Here is a 16580-nt window from a genome sequence, read left to right on the forward strand (position 1 = left end):
TAAACACTATGCACAAAAGAGATAAATCATTTTCATACTGGTACTACGACATTTTGTGACCAATACTGAAATACTGATATCACTTTTGATCCATAAAATTTTACCAAAACAGCTTTTTTCCATCTTCGCAGCATTGCTAAGATTCGCCCTATGCTGTCTCGGTCGGATGCGACGAGATATAATTCATGCGCTTGTTACCTCCCGTCTCGATTACTGTAATGCACTACTCTCCGGTCTCCCGAAGTCCAAAATCAAGAGCCTTCAGCTAGTACAAAAGGCAAGAGGCTTTTAACTAAGACAAGAAAGTTTGATCACATTACCCTGATTTTTGCTAACCTGCATTGGCTCCCTGTTAGCTTAAGATGTGATTTTAAGGTTTTGTTGGTAGTATGCAAAATCATGCATGGACTTGCTCCCTCATATCTTTCAGATTTAATTTCCCCCTATGTTCCAGTCTGGAGCCTTCGCTATGAAAATGCTGGTCTACTAGTGTTTCCAAGATACAAAAAGAGATCCGCAGGTTCGAGAGAGTTCTCCATTCGGGCCCCGCTGCTGTGGAATTCTCTTCCCCCTGAGATTTGATCTGCAACCTCAGTGGAAATGTTTAAATCTAAGCTTAAAACGCACTTTCATTCTATAGCATATGAATAACCTATATTTCTGTATAACTATATCCGTGTATCTGTGTATTATTTGCCCTCATGTAGGTTCTAGATCAGGTGATGGTGTCACAATAGTCTGTGGTTTGCAATAATCTGTGGTCTGTGCAGCCCTTTGAGACTCAGTGATTAAGGGCGTCACAAATAAACATGACTTGACTTGACAGAAAACTGTCACAACTAATTCTCAGTTATTCCTAAACCACAGGATATCAAGAGAAGATTTATACTTACTAAAATCGAGTTCCGGATTATAAAATGGCCACAATTTTCACAAATGCACTGCAATTACAAATCTTACCCAAGAAAATATGCGAATATATTTTTAATTTTTTTTAAGAATATATATATATATATATATATATATATATATATATATATATATATATTCATATTTAGTTAATATTACACAAACTGATCTATTAGCCATATTTGATTACACGATGTATTTTTCTTATATTTACCTGATCAACAAAAAAAATTACAGTAAAAGTAAACAAAAAGCAAATTGTTTTTTTTTACTAGAAAAACAAAATGATAACAGAAACAGTAAAAATAATACTTAAAAAAGCAACATTTTCTGCTAATAATGCAAGATATTTTATATTTTATTATATTACGTTTTTCTACCGTTTATCATGTAAGACTATTTCACTTACGCTTTTTCTCATATTTACCCGATAAACAAGGTAAAATACAGTAAAATATGAAATTTAATGAAGTACTGGTACTTAAAATAAGCATGTTTTCATGTCGATGATGTTTTTTTGGGGAATTGCACCAAAGCTATAAATAAGGCTAATTTAATAGGCCAGTTCATACCACCTACCCCTAAATTTAAAATACTAAAACCAAAAATATATAATTATGTCTAACAATTGGAGCCATTGTCAGCATGATATTACTCCTTTGTCCGTATTGTTGTGATCCAACACAGCTGTGAACCAACAACACGTTTCCCATCATTGAGGTCTGATAAGTTTGGATCCGGCAGCCGAGACCTCTCGGTGTGCCTGCAGACTCTGAATGGCAAATGATAATTAATTACACTCAGTATAAGCGCAGCTTCTCTGATGGTCTGTTAAATTACAACATTAGCCAAATTACCCTTTTAGCTATTTGATGTCATTTATTCTGATGCTTCTCTGGCACTGAAGCTTGATGGCTCCCTTGAGAGCTTCCCACGCCAAAGAAAAACACACACACACACAAATACACACACACACCACTCACCAGGGTATTGCCTGAAGAAACCCTTTGCGCTACCAAAGTACTGCCAGATGAGAGTGGGATCCCTTTCAAAATTGTCCACAAACACTTTGTTCAGTGCTTCCGACCAGTACACCCCGTTCACTATGTCTGGATCTGAGAAAAAAAGGTGGAAAAAATGGTTTGTGGATTTTTAATAAGCCACAGCACAAAAAATAAATTATCAATTGACAGCAGGACACAATAAGCTATTTGCACAAAAATCAGCTGTACAGTACAATATTACGATTATATTATTATATAAAACACATACACATGTAAGCTAAAGGCCAAGCTTTTAAGAGCCTACCCCCATTCCATTTTTTCTACTTGCAGGGAAGACATATTCAAAATCAAAACAAGATAACAGCACCTTATTCCACAAAGAAAAATTAGACAACAAATACATTTCGAACTTAAATTATCGCGAGTGACTTCTTTAACATAAACTACCTGAAGAAACTCTTCCTTAGTATATTTCAGTAAAATACATATATTATATGATTTTTTTGGATTTATCTAAATTAGGGACATTTTTTAAGTCATGATCCAAATCGTTCCATAAATGATTGGCACTATTGCGTTTAACGTAGTGCAAGAAAATTTGAGAAACAAGTGTTGAATATTTGTCCGGGGTTAATGTTTACTTGCTTTGTATACTAATAATAGGGATGAAAGTTTCATAATATCTTCAAATAATAACATGTTGGATATTATGAACAGTTTGTTTGTATGTTCTTTATATACAATCCTAATTGTTTTCTTAGTAATCGAATAAGCGATTCTATATTGCTCTAATATGTAGTTCCCCAAATCTCAATACAATAACTTAAATAAGACAACATTAATGAACTCTACATTATATGAATGGTTTGGTCAAATATATTTTAGCATGTACACATAACTGGAATGTTATTTGCTAGTTTAAGATTGTATGCTATTTATATGTGGTCTCCAGCTAATAATTAGACTGAATACCTTAAACTACCGTAAATTCCGGACTATAAGCCGCTACTTTTTCCCCAAATGTTAGGCCCTGCGGCTTATTCAGTGAAGCGGCCAATTTATGTAATTTGTCTAACGGCCACCAGCGGCACTCGAGTACAAAAGGTAAAATTTAGACTGGTGGAATTGTGCGCCGAGGTAGACTGCATCCTCTTAGTTTATGCATATATTGTCTGTAAAGGAAAAATACGTTCCGATTATGAGGAAGACGCCCTTGATGGCGATAGTTATGAGGAGGAAGTTGAGGACGATCTACCGTGAATTTCACAAATACGGGATGCTTTCTTTTAACAGACACGTTTGATGCATTGCGAGCGTGATCCTACGAGCGTGTTGGTACCTTTCAAAGGAACGGTTTGGGATGAAAGTTACATCATTATTATTAAAGCTTTGAAAACTCTCGGTGTACCGTCTTTCTTTGTAAATATGTGTAACCATGTATAATATGTATTTGCAACTGTATATTTTTGTAATGTATTTATTTTAGAGAATTATTCTGTTATGTGTTCTACGAGCGAATCAAAAAGAAGGGGCGGAGCAAACGCGGGCTGATGGGAAGTGGGGTAAAGCTGAGTTACCGGTAGATCTGTCTGTTGTTGCAGCGGACAATAGTGGATATATATTTTTCCCACCCTTAACTTTGGAAATATACATTTTGTTTCCTTGGATTACTTTCAACGGGACCCAGACTTTACAAGTCTGCATCATACGTTAATTACGGGTATCATTTTCCATTCATGATGCCGATTGTGGTTATAAGATTGACTACTATTTATTTAGTTACAATCGTGGAACTTACAGCTTGGTCTAGGTTAAACTTTTGATTGTATCACAAGTTTTAGTGCGTGCGCAAGCGGTTTGTACAGAGGTGTGGCTTGTGTAAGTACAAAAGTGGCAAATCACTTAAAAAGTGGTGGGTGCGGCTTATAATCAGGTGCGCTCTATAGTCTGGATTTTATGGTATTTAATTTTACCTATGAGAAAATTAATCATTTTTATTTGTATTTCAATGTCTTCTTTGGATTTCCCAAATGCCATAAACTTTGTTTTTGTTCAATTTGATGAGTTAGTTCTATCAAACGATTCTTTAAAGGTAAATTAAATGGTAATGACACTAATCACTCAGCTCCCACAACCAAGTACGTACTTGACCTTTGTCCTTCATTGACCCCCCCCTGGAGGACACACAATGCCTTTGACTAAATCATGGCTTCCCCTCCTCCTGTGGACAAGCTGGCAGCAGCCTCCCTTTACACAGCCAACACAAGACTTATGAGGAGTCCATTACAGCTAAACAAAAGCAGCTGAGGAGTTACGCTTCTCTTTATGCCCCCGACTTGGTATTGATCCCCCCTGTCGTCAGCCTTGACCATTTTTCACTTGAACCACTTATTTCCCGACTTTTTTTTTGGCTCACCTTTGTTGTACATGTTGGTGGGCACCTGCACTACGCTAAGGCTGAGGTTGACAGACAGATTGTTGAAGTGGTCGTTGGGCTCCAGGATGAACTCTCCTCCAAGCTCCACGTTGTTGCCCTCACTGTCCAGTTCATTGATCAGCACGGCATTGAAGTACTCATACTGAAAAAAACATTTCTCAAAACCTTAGACAACATCACAACTAAGTCGAAATCGATAATAGACATAGTCGACAATGAATTCCATTGTGGACTTTTGTTCCAAGACACTTTTTTCAACAGAGTGAAGCATGTTGCATGATTATAATCTCTTCTGAAAGTTACTCATCTTTGGATTCACATCGAAATACATTAGTTTGATAGTACTACAGTATTGATGATTATGGCCAAACTCATGCAACTTGCTTTTACTTTTTACCTTTTTACAGCACCAGTAACTAATTAAGCATGAAATCAGGGTTTCTCTAGTGGTTTAATGAACTACACTACATGTACAGTGCATCTGGAAAGTATTCACAGCGCTTTACTTTTTCCACATTTTGTTATGTTACAGCCTCATACCAAATTGTATTAATTTAATCTCTTATCTCAAAATTCTACACAAAATACTCCATTATGACAATGTGAAAAGGGCTTTTTATTACTTTATTTGAATTTATTAAAAATAGAAAACTAAGAAATTACATTTACATAAGTATTCACAGCCTTTGCCATGAAGCTCAATATTGAGCTCAGGTGCATTTTTTTTTTCACTGATCATCCTTAAGATCTCATCTCATCTCATCAGCTGTACCGCTTATCCTCATTAGACTGGGAGGTCGGTGGTTCGCGCCCCGGCCGAGTCATTCCTAAGACTTAAAAAGTGGTCGGCGGCGCCCTCTGTTGGCTGCGGCTGCATCGGCTCGCTACAACGGGTCAGGTGCAATCGACATTTCGTTCTGTGTACATTGTTACACAGAATGACAATACAAGGAAATTATTATTATTATTATTATTATTATTAGGGTCGCGGGGATCCTTGAGATCTTTCTACAGCTTAATTGGAGTCCACCTGCAGTAAATTCAGTTTATTGGACATGATTTGGAAAGGCACACACCTGTCTATATAAGGTCCCACAGTTGAGTGTGCATGTCAGAGCACAAACACCAAGCATGAAGTCAAAATAACTGTCTGTAGAACTGCGAGACAGGATTGTCTTGAGGCACAAATCTGGGGAAGGATACAGAAAAATTTCTGCTGCTTTGAAGGTCCCAATGAGCACAGTGGCCTCCATTATTCGTAAATGGAAGACATTTGGAACCACCAGGACTCTTCCTAGAGCTGGCTAGCCTTCTAAACTGAGCGATCGGGGAAGAAGGGCCTTAGTCAGGGAGGTGACCAAGAACCCGATGGTCACTCTGTCAGAGCTCCAGCGTTCCTCTGTTGAGAGAGGAGAGCCTTTCAGAAGGACAACCATCTCTGCAGCAATCCACCAATCAGGCCTGTATGGTAGAGTGGCCAGACGAAAGCCACTCCTTAGTAAAAGGAACATGGAAGCCCGTCTGGAATTTGACAAAAAGCACCTGAATGACTCCCAGAACATGAAAAACAAAACTCTCTGGTCTGATGAGACAAAGATTGAACTCTTTGGTGTGAATGCCAGGCGCCATGTTTGGAGGAAACCAGGCACCGCTCATCACCAGGCCAATACCATCCCTACAGTGAAGCATGGTGGTGGTAGCATCATGCTGTGGGGATGTTTTTCAGCAGCAGGAACTGGCAGACTAGTCAGGATAGAAGGAAAAATGAATGCAGCGATATATAGAGATATGCTGGATGAAAACCTGCTCCAGAGCGCTCTTGACCTCAGGCTGGGGCGAAGGTTCATTTTTCAGCAGGACAACGACCCAAAGCACACAGCCAAGATCACAAAAGATTGGCTTCAGAACCACTCCGTGAATGTCCTGGAGTGGCCCAGCCAGAGTCCAGACTTGAATCCGATCGAACATCTCTGGAGAGATCTGAAAATGGCTGTGCACAAACGTCTCCCATCCAACCTGATTGAGCTTGAGACTTACTGCAAAGAAAAATGGGCAAAACTGCCTAAAGATGGTGTGCTAAACTTGTGGGATCATATTCAAAAAGACTTGAGGCTGTATTTGCTGCCAAAGGTGGATCAACAAAGTATTAAGCAAAGGCTGTGAATACTTATGTAAATGTGATTTCTTAGTTTTCTATTTTTAATAAATTCAAAAGAAGTAAAAAAAAAAAAACTTTTTTACATTGTCATAATGGAGTATTTTGTGTAGAATTTTGAGATAAGAGATTAAATTAATACAATTTGGAATGAGGCTGTAACATAACAAAATGTGGAAAAAGTGAAGCGCTGTGAATACTTTCCGGATGCACTGTATATTTCTGAATACAGTACAACCATTGAAATAAAAACAAACGTTTGGCAAAAATTGACAAAAAGCACTTCATTGTAACGAAATTCTGACAAACATCACACACTTAATAGTTTATATTCTACATGTCCCCATGTGGGAGAAAAGGAATCTCTTTGGTAGTGTCCAAGGAATCATATTGTAGTCCCAAGATGGCATTGTCAGGAATATGACAAGCAGTGAAAGGTCTTGCTTCGCGAAAGGGAAACACCAGTCATTCTTGCTCTTCCGTGACTGCAACTTCAGAAGAATGACTATCTCCTTCTGTTTGAGAGGCTTCTTTATGGCCTTCTGCACTGATTGTGGATGGAGGAAAGAAAGGAAAAGATGGGCGGTAGAGTCTAAGGTTTCACACTCGGGGAGGGAGGAGATGTGGGCATTGCCATCAAGCTGCTAGTAGTGACAGCTCATACCACGCCTGGGCGGCTCTCTGACGAGGAAGGGGAGGGGGGCTTTCTGCAGAGGAATAGTGCATCCTCAGCAAAGCTGCCGTATAGAGGAGGGCCCGTTAAGCGTGAGGGTTATTACTGTATAGCAGGCCAACGGACGCTGCGGCTACGCTACGCTGGCTTTTACACCACTGCAGTCAGTTGTAGGCCTCACTGCAGAGAGATCCTCTCCAGCCAATGTTAGGCTTAGCTGCAGTTACACTAAATTTAAATTCCTCTGCAGAGACATTTATACACATCATTAGCATTGAAACACATATACAGGATAGTGATTTCATATTAAATTATAAAGTAATGTATTACAGTATGTTACATAAATGAACAATACACCTACAACCGCCAATAAAAAGGATCTCAATAAACATATAGAAGCAGTCGTTTTAAAAAAAAATCCAAATAATTACCATATAATAAAACTACTATACAAAGATATTTAGGGAAATGAAAAAGAAGTGGTTGTGACTGTTAAGATATTAATCCTTTTAATTTCTCAAACATTCTGCATATATGAATCATTACTAGAACTGTCAAGATTAATTCTGTAAGACCCAGCGTTGAAGTTTTTTTCGAATGTTTTTTGTTGTTCACTTCTTCACATTAACATGGTAGTTGGGTGTTCTTGTTAAGACTCACAATGATTCTGGGTGGAAAATGTGTTTTGTAGCTTGGCACACAGTTGCAGAATTTTCCCATGTGCAAAACTTTGTCTAAGTAAAACATGTTTCCTTGGACTGGATTTATCATATATAAGTATAATATTGTTCTCTAATAAGAAAACATGTTTTTTTGTGTGTTTTTTTTGTACAAAAAAGGTGCATTTTCATCTCAAAAGGACTCCTTTAACATCTTCTAAGTGTTTAAAAAATAATTTTTGTTTTTATAAATCTGGATCTTATAGTCAATCGGCAAACACCTAATTACCAGGTTATACAAGAGTTGTTTGTTTATAATTAATTTGTTGTTTAATAATTATCTTTTTTAATGTATGGCATTTCAGCCCCATATCCTGACATAATAATATTCAAGTACAGCACTTAAAAAATAAAATATTTTTTGACATATAATAAACTGAAAGGGTGACTGCATTTTGATTAACGTTAATTTGCAATAAATTATTTTTGTCGATTTATTGTTAAAAATCATCACATTAGTAACTAAAATTAATTATTATAATTATTACACATTTATGATATACAAAAAAATATCCAGTTCTCCCTGTGTACAACTTATATCATAAAACATTTGCTTTTACTTTTCAAAACAATTACAATTATGTCATTTACTGAAATGGTAACTTCATCTTGATGAACCATGTTTTTTTTCCCTTAGTGTCCATGTAGATTCTATGTTATCTTGGAATCATGGAATCTTTTGAATTATTTATTAGTACTTTCTTTTATCATCCTTTTTAGGGTTACAATTAATGTGGGGTGCGTCGTTTGAAGTGTACTTAAAAAGTCAAACATTTTCTCCATGAAGTAGTACGTGTTAACAATGCCCAACTGAGTTCAAATAGCCCTTATGTTTATCTTACACCATGCCTATCTGCTACTTTTGGCAAAGCTATTTTGGGCAGAACACATAGGGTAGGAGGAACGGGGGACGGTAGGAGTGCTGGGGAGCGACGTCATGCTCGTCCCCACAGTTTTTTTGTTTTTATTTGTGACATAATAAAATGGTTAATGTGAGAAGAGGCCTTATTCACGTACAGTCCAAAATCCGGTCCAACCCCTCAAAAGTTGAAAAAAGAAGAGTTTTTTTTTTAACCTTTCCAAAAAAAGCACATACTTGCACACACATCATGAACAGGCTGACAGAGGCTGCAATGATGACACAAGCCAGGAGATGGCGGTGTTAAGTAATAAAGTTGCAAATTCTGTACAGCTCCTTTAATGCAACACTTTTAATCATTTAATTATTCCTACAATATAATATTGTCCAATCACATATAAGCTATTTTGGGGGAATCCTTATATAATCATGTTTACTGCAACTATCATCTACGTGACCCATGTTTTACATACATGATTATGTATCATCACGTGAACCTGTCGAAAACAAAAATGAGTTTAGAAAGCTAGCGGATGCAGCACTGCAAACGACATGAGCCTTGATGAGCGCTTCCTTGAACTGGTGAATCCTCTGGGGGTCAATGTGAAAATCTCCCGCAGTCCCGACTCGCAGTAGCTGAGATAAAAGGCCGCCGTATCTCGGCGCGGTCGGGGAAATGGGCCGTGACAAATGTGCGGTGTCAGAGAGGGCGAGGGTGTCCAAATGATGCCACAAGGAGCAATGTCATGACATTACATCATTACTGCACGATGATATTGCGTTGTTATTATTTTTTATGTCCTACAAAATGAAGAAGACTATTGTTCACATGCATTTCACCTCGTAAAGTTGCTTGTATTAGAATGTTTTTGATTTCTCCAAGCAATAAAAAGGGAAGTATTTTTTTAGGTTTTGTGTTGGGATTGCATCTAGTGTAAAGATTTACTACATTGTATTACTGAAAGATGAAACCAAAACTTTAAAATTACTTGTCATGCTCAGTCTAATGGTGTGGCACAACACCTTAATCAACTATTTTACAATTGATTTATTCGGTAGATGTCTTTTGGATTTGAAATTCTCCAAATTTCAGTTTCTTGACAGTAAATAATGACAATTTTTATTGTCTTTCAGTATAAAATACTTTATACATTGGTGTTGAGTCAAAATAAAACAGTTTGCACTAGTCTGATATGGTTACATTTGTTAAGAGTGACTTCATGCTCATTGCTGGGTTTCTTTTGTTCTATTCGTTACTCATCTCATCTCATCTTATTAGCTACACCGCTTATCCTCAGTAGGGTCGTGGGGGTGCTGGAGCCCATCCCAGCAATCGGGCAGTGGGCAGGGGACACCCTGAACTGGTTGCCAGCCAATTGCAGGGCACACAGGGACGGACAACTCGCTCGCTCATTCACACCTAGGGACAATTTGGACCGGCCAATTCACCTGAAATGCATGTTTTTGAAATGTGGGAGGAAACCGGAGTGCCCGGAGGAAACCCACACAAGCACGGGGAGAACATGCAAACTCTGCACCGGAAGTCTGGAGCTGGATTTGAACCCACGCAGGAGGTTCCCAAGACATGAACTGTGCCGCACATGCACTAACCACTGCCCCACCGTGCTGCCCCTATTCGTTACTGTACCATGAAAATTGTGAAAGTAAGAAAAGGCCTGATTCAGGTACAGTTCAAGCGACAACCCAAACCTCCAAGAAGAAGAAAAAAGAGAGTTTATCAAGCGCATTCAAGAAATGCACGTACTCACACGCTCGACATAAGGAAATTGACAGAAGTTGCAATAATGACACAAGCCAGGAGACAGCGACTGTAAATAAAAAGTTCCAAATTATGTGGAGCTCCTTTAATGAAATAATAATCAATTTCTCTGATAAATTTTATAATGTTAATCCGAATAAAATATATCTTTTACGATACAAAGTTTGAAAAAATACATTCAACAGATTCATTGAATATCAAAATAATCTTTTTTTTTGCAGCCCTACTTTCAGGCAGTCACATTTGTTAAGATTTTGTGTAATAAAAATTAATACTTAATAATTAATACTTAATAATTAATAAAGTTTATTCCCTTTGATTTACCACAGAATCACCTCGTCGGAATGGTCACTCAAATGTTGCAAAAGATGTGTTTAAAATAATTAGTTGGATAATTCATTGTCAAATAAAAAATTGTCCTCGCGACACTGGCTGCATAATAGACACTCATGCCATGGCTATATTTAATTTCAATAAGGGATGCGTGACCCCAAGATTTGCTTGTATTGTTCTGGCTGAGAGAGAACGAGCAAGGAAAGCAAAACATATTCAAATGTGGTAAACGGTTGTATTAACTTAAATGCACCGCGGTTATTCCAGTGTTGTGTTGCTTGAGTGAATTTCCAATCTGGAGTTGTGTACACGAAACAACCCTCTGTGTAAAAGAGTTTCATTTATCTTTGTCCTCTGGATAGAAAGAAAGAGATGGGGAGAGTGTGAGAGGAGAGAGAGAGAGAGAGAGAGAGAGAGAGAGAGAGAGAGAGAGAGAGAGAGAGAGAGAGAGAGAGAGAGAGAGAGAGAGAGAGAGAGAGAGAGAGAGAGGGAAAGAGGGGCCAATAAATGAGTAAAATACTGCATTACCTCTGCAGAGCCTAAGGAAACTCAATGCAGCTTGAAATTCCGCAACGGGAGCCACTATAATGTCCTGGACAAAATCAGCTATACGAAACATATAGACTGAAATAGAAAAAAATGTCTGAATCCATTCACTGTCATAATAGCAAGCTGCATTCCGCATCAGTTTTCGATCTTTTATAGGCAAAAAATGTTCGGTTCCTTGTCCCGGTATGAGGAGTTTTGACATGGGAGCTTTAGCCTTCAACAAGGCTGCATCATGTATCCATGTTGACATGCAAGGACAGCACAAACTCAATTGAAGACTTAGAGTGCCTATTTCCTTGTCAGCTTCTTTTATCCACCCCATGGTCACGCAATTTTTCTCAGTCACCAAAGGCTAAATGTAAAGATTCCATCGTTTACATATTATGCAAGGAAAAGTCTCACCTGCAGGTCTGGATTGTCTTTGTGTTGATGATGTGCCTCTTCTGCTGCCTCCACCAGTCTCTGCACACAAATGTATCACCTTGTGTTAATGCTAGTAAATAAACGAAGTTAATTCATCTTCATTCACTTAATTGAATCTAGTTTTACATAGCTCTGGTGTGCACTACCATTCTGCCTATGGGAAATTCGTAGTTGACTATAATGGAAATAAAACTTAAATATAAATTAAATCATGTATGAAGTCACAGACCCTGACCCTAGTAAAGACAAGCGCTCTGAAAATGGATGGATGGAGGAAGTCCAAGATTTTTTTTTCCAGTGAGGTACAGCAGGAACCATCCACAACACAAATAAACTATTTAACAAAACGGCAAGCCCCTAACAACTACAGGGACCCAGATTGATAAGGGAAAAGGGCTCAACTTGTGAGTTCTCCCAAAATCAAGGCTTAATACCACTAGTTCTTGCATAAAGGTTCACGGAACCCTTAACCACATGAGTCGTGGGAGCACCAATGAGGAAGCAACTCTGGACAGCTTTTTCTACTTTGAAAGTTCCTGGCCTGTTTTCGGGTCGTGGTAAAGTGGGCACCAGTCCATTTCTTAATGTTGTCGACCGAGTCCTTTTTTGGTCTCTCTCCTCCAGTCCCCCTAGACTGTGCTCTGGAGAATTATCTTGACCAGTCCTGATGATCTTATGACTTGACCATCTGCTGAAGTCTATGAATGCGCACAGTTGACAACAGTGCACATTGATTTTACTGCTATTTTATTCTCCTTCCAGATAGGTTTAAGTCTGGCAAGTGCTTCTGTGGTTTGAGCTATCCTGGCCAAAATCTCTGGTTTTGAAACCTCTTCTGCTAGGACAGCTCCATGATATTTAAATCTGATGAAAGGTTCGTGCATAACATTTGAATACATTTTAACAAAATATTGTACATCTCAATGAAGCCGCCGACTGCCCCCCACAAAAATAATGCACACAATTAATTGCATTTTCCTCTGGATGTTACTTCAAACTTATCATTGAAATTCGTAGAAAATCGCAAGTATTGACTAGTACTGACATGAACCATACACCTGATACCGGTAGTCAGTCATGCATTCCCACAAGGGTTGTCTAAATCCCCTTTTTATATCAGTCAAATATATATCCCACAAAAATATATAGGAATTTGACTAATTTAATTAAAAATATTTGATATTGGTGCCCATCTACAAGCATCATATCGGACAATACTGTGTTCTGCAATATCAGTATCATAATGAAGGTCACACATTCGAACCCCGACATCTCAATCATCGACCAATGGAATTGTTATTCACGATCTATTCATGGAATATAGTTTAGCAGCAACACAAACCCATTTCAATCAATCACTTGGGTCAGCACTTGCTGATGAATGAAAGTTATGTCAGAAGCAGTGTTCCCTCTAAGCTGCGCGCGTGCGCAATCGCGCACTGCCCGCACATTCTCAGCGCACAAGAAAATCTAGCCAGCGCAATTTTCCCTCTAAGCTGCGTGTGTGTGCAGTTGCGCACTACCCAGAGCTTTTCCGCACACAAGAAAATCTAGCCAGCTCACAAAAATCAGGACTCGAAATTGCTAATTAAGAAGCGAATTAAGTCTAAGTCACAGTGCATGAAGGTAAAAATACAAGGGTTCCCCTGACGTTGTGTTCTAAATGCGGTACTGGGAAGTCAAGGTCGAAGTAGAACTAAGTTGAGTAAAGTCAGTAGAGTTTTTCGAGAACCGGCTAAATAAAAAGAACCAACTCTTTTGGGTCCCAAACGGCTCTTCAGGTTGTTTTTGCTTCTTTAATCCCTACACGACCAAATATTATGTAAAATTGTGCACAAAATGACTTAAAGTAAGGGGGGGAGATAGAACAAAAAAGAAAAAAATACCAAAATGATAAAGTAGTGAAAAGATGAGAAAAAAAGAAACAAAAGGAAAAAAGAAGGAAAAATTCTGAAAAAAGACAGAAAAAAGAAAAGAAAGAAACAAAGGAAAAAAAAGTAAATAGAGAACAAAAAGAAAAAAGTAACAGCTAGGAAAAATAAACCCAATGAGATTATTTTAAAGGAATTAAAAAAAAAGAAAAAAACAGGGAAAAAGAAGAAAAAGTTTGTGTTGCATTCAAATAATTTCCAATTATACCAAGTCAATCTTGTTGCCAACATTGTACTTCCACTAAAAAATGTGATTAAATACAGTTCTGTATCGTGCAACCGACTAAACAAGCCCCCAAAAATGTTAGTATTATGCGTCAAAAGATACCAGGAAAAAAAAGAAATGGAAATCTTGTGAAAGACGTTTGTAGGCCGTACAACCTTAATACATTAATAAATTAATACATTAGTCAATTCATTCAAAATTGAAACATTTTTTTGCATTGCTGGAAACTCAGCAAAATGTAACTTGATGTCAAGTTTTGGACATGTTTGATATTGACTTAGTTGTCACACTTGGGATTGCTGTTGCTCACTGTTGTTTCAAGCATTGCTCACCGACTTTGTGTGAACGCTCAGACCCGTAGAAAATGAGAGGGAACATTGGTCAGAAGACAAAATTGTTTAAAAATAAATGGTTGATAGTTACATATGCCCCAAGGCACTGCGAGGCCATTCTGAATGTTTAGCCAGTTCTTTGACATGAAATAAATCTGGTGGATTTTTTTAGACCAATTGTCCGCCTAAAACATAATATTTCAAAATAAATTTGAACACAAGAATCACATTTTAAAAACATAGCTATCACTCATTAGTGACAGTAGAAAACGCCTCTACCTAAGGTACCCATAAATATTACAGGAGAAGAAAAACAATTGTGGTGCAATTGGTTTCTTCTGGGGGGCCGGAGGGTTCTCGCAGGGTCGGTGTTCTCACTTCACTTTCCCACACCGGTGTCCGGTAATATATGGACAGCCATTTCCAAAACAGTTTATCCCTTAGTGCAAAAGGTGGCCCACAGCGTTGGAGAAGCTCTGTGCCGTGATTGATGGAGGGAAGTTGGGTGCAGGATTTCACGTAGTGCAGCCAGCGAGCAGCAGTCACCTCTATAATAACTCCCCTCCACAAATGTGCTTGGCTTTGTGTTTTCGGGAAAACACACCGAGCAGGTAATTAACATCCATCAAAGGTGTCAAAATAAAGTGCTACATTAACACAAGTGAGGCTTGCACCACGCATTCAATTGAGCTCATTGGGATTTTTTTTTTTTAACCCTCAAGCTTTTGTTATAAAGGCAACCAAATTACCGTATTTTCCGCACTATAAGACGCACTGGATAATAAGGTGCATGGAATTAAGACTACAGTAATGAGTAGGGTTGCACAAAATATAAACAAACTTTATTTGTGCATTGATTAATCAGAAAAAAATATCTCTGCACAGCATTGGAATGTGACCCAAATAGCAGCTGGGAGTGCGCCAGATCAGAGCCACTAGACCAAGGGTGGCGAACACGCGGCTCTCGAGCCAATAACAATGCGGCTCTTTGCCTCATTATATTTTCTATATACTGTGGCTCTTTGCCTCGTTTCATGTTTAGTTTTTCCCCCTCTTTAAACACATTTGAATCCATCAGAGGTAAAAACAAATAATAAACAATATTTTAAAATTAATTTGGCAGATTTGTTGTTTTTCTGCTGCTCCGGACACAACTGACTGCCAATCATCTGCGTAGATTTCGTCTAATGCGGGTCGGTGCGTGGTGTGGTTCTTTGACTCTCTCAGTTAAAAATTTTGGCCATTTGTGTCAATCTTGTTCGCCGCCCCTGCACTAGATCATTAGGGATACAAACTAAATATGAAAGAGCTTTAGGTTTTATCTCATCATCACACCACTTTTAGTCACAGTACCAAATTGTTGATGTAGTTATGTGGCCGGGCAGCGAAATATTTTGTTGGACATAAAACTGGCCCGTAGTACAGAAAAGGTTAGGGAACACTGAAGTACTGTATTGTATTGGCGACTCTCGTAATTTTTTCAAAGTGCATGAGATTCTGAACTGAATGAAGAGGATGGCACTGTGAGAAGTAATTTTGTTGGTCTTAACTGAATCAAGAGAAAGGCATTGTGGGAAGTAATTTGTGCTTCCTAGAAGATATAAACGCGTGGATGCATGTATTCCAAACGTTTGTCACTTACAATGCTTAGTTTGAGCTGAGAATAAGTTAAACCAATTTTTTTTTACAAATTTTTAACGACTTTCTGTTTTCTCATCCCTTTAAAATATCTGATACCCTGACTAAAAATAGTGTGATAATGACATAAGACTGTCATTGTCCTAAGTGGTCAAATATATAAGATCCAGTACTTTTTGTCATTTGGTTTGGAGGGGGGAACCGGAGCTACACTGTGGGGGTCCCGGCAGCAAAGGCCTGGTACACTGTAGGGGTCCCGGCAGCAACGGCCTGGTTGTGGAAAGTAGAAGTAAGAAGGGAGAGGACCCACACAGAGGACTGGAAGGATGCTGCTTGGGAGGGTGGGATGACAGAGCTATGCCCTTGCACAATAGTATTGCCCTTTACACGTTGGTTAACTACTGTTAAAAGATAATAACTCTGAAATTGTTTAATTGATGTTGAAAATGTCAGGAAAAAATGTTAAAACGTCATATTGTCACGTCATATTGTCAGATATAACAAAATTGTGAATATGCTTGTTTGCTGTTGAGATTGTCGTGTTTGTTTTGCTGCTGTTGGTGTCGGTAAATTTGTTCAGACCAAAAAACAATCGACTTTGGCCTGGACGGA

At 38.3% G+C, this 16580-nt stretch overlaps 1 protein-coding gene across 7 annotated transcripts in view; it reads right to left on the reverse strand.

Moving 5' to 3' along the window:
* Nucleotides 1-16580, reverse strand: part of cacna2d3 (calcium channel, voltage dependent, alpha2/delta subunit 3) — a 63213-nt gene that overhangs the window by 34446 nt on the left and 12187 nt on the right. For all 7 annotated transcript variants that reach the window (XM_088338212.1, XM_088338211.1, XM_088338210.1 and 4 more), the window contains 3 exons: nt 11821-11880; nt 4330-4492; nt 1893-2024 (listed from right to left, as the gene is read on the reverse strand). In XM_088338212.1, coding sequence (XP_088194338.1) covers nt 1893-2024; nt 4330-4492; nt 11821-11880 — 355 coding nt within the window. The remainder of the gene's footprint in view (nt 1-1892; nt 2025-4329; nt 4493-11820; nt 11881-16580) is intronic.

The sequence above is a fragment of the Urocampus carinirostris genome, chromosome 6 (genome assembly GCF_059441175.1).
Source record: "Urocampus carinirostris isolate Australia breed hairy pipefish chromosome 6, RoL_Ucar_1.0, whole genome shotgun sequence".
NCBI lineage: Eukaryota > Metazoa > Chordata > Actinopteri > Syngnathiformes > Syngnathidae > Urocampus > Urocampus carinirostris.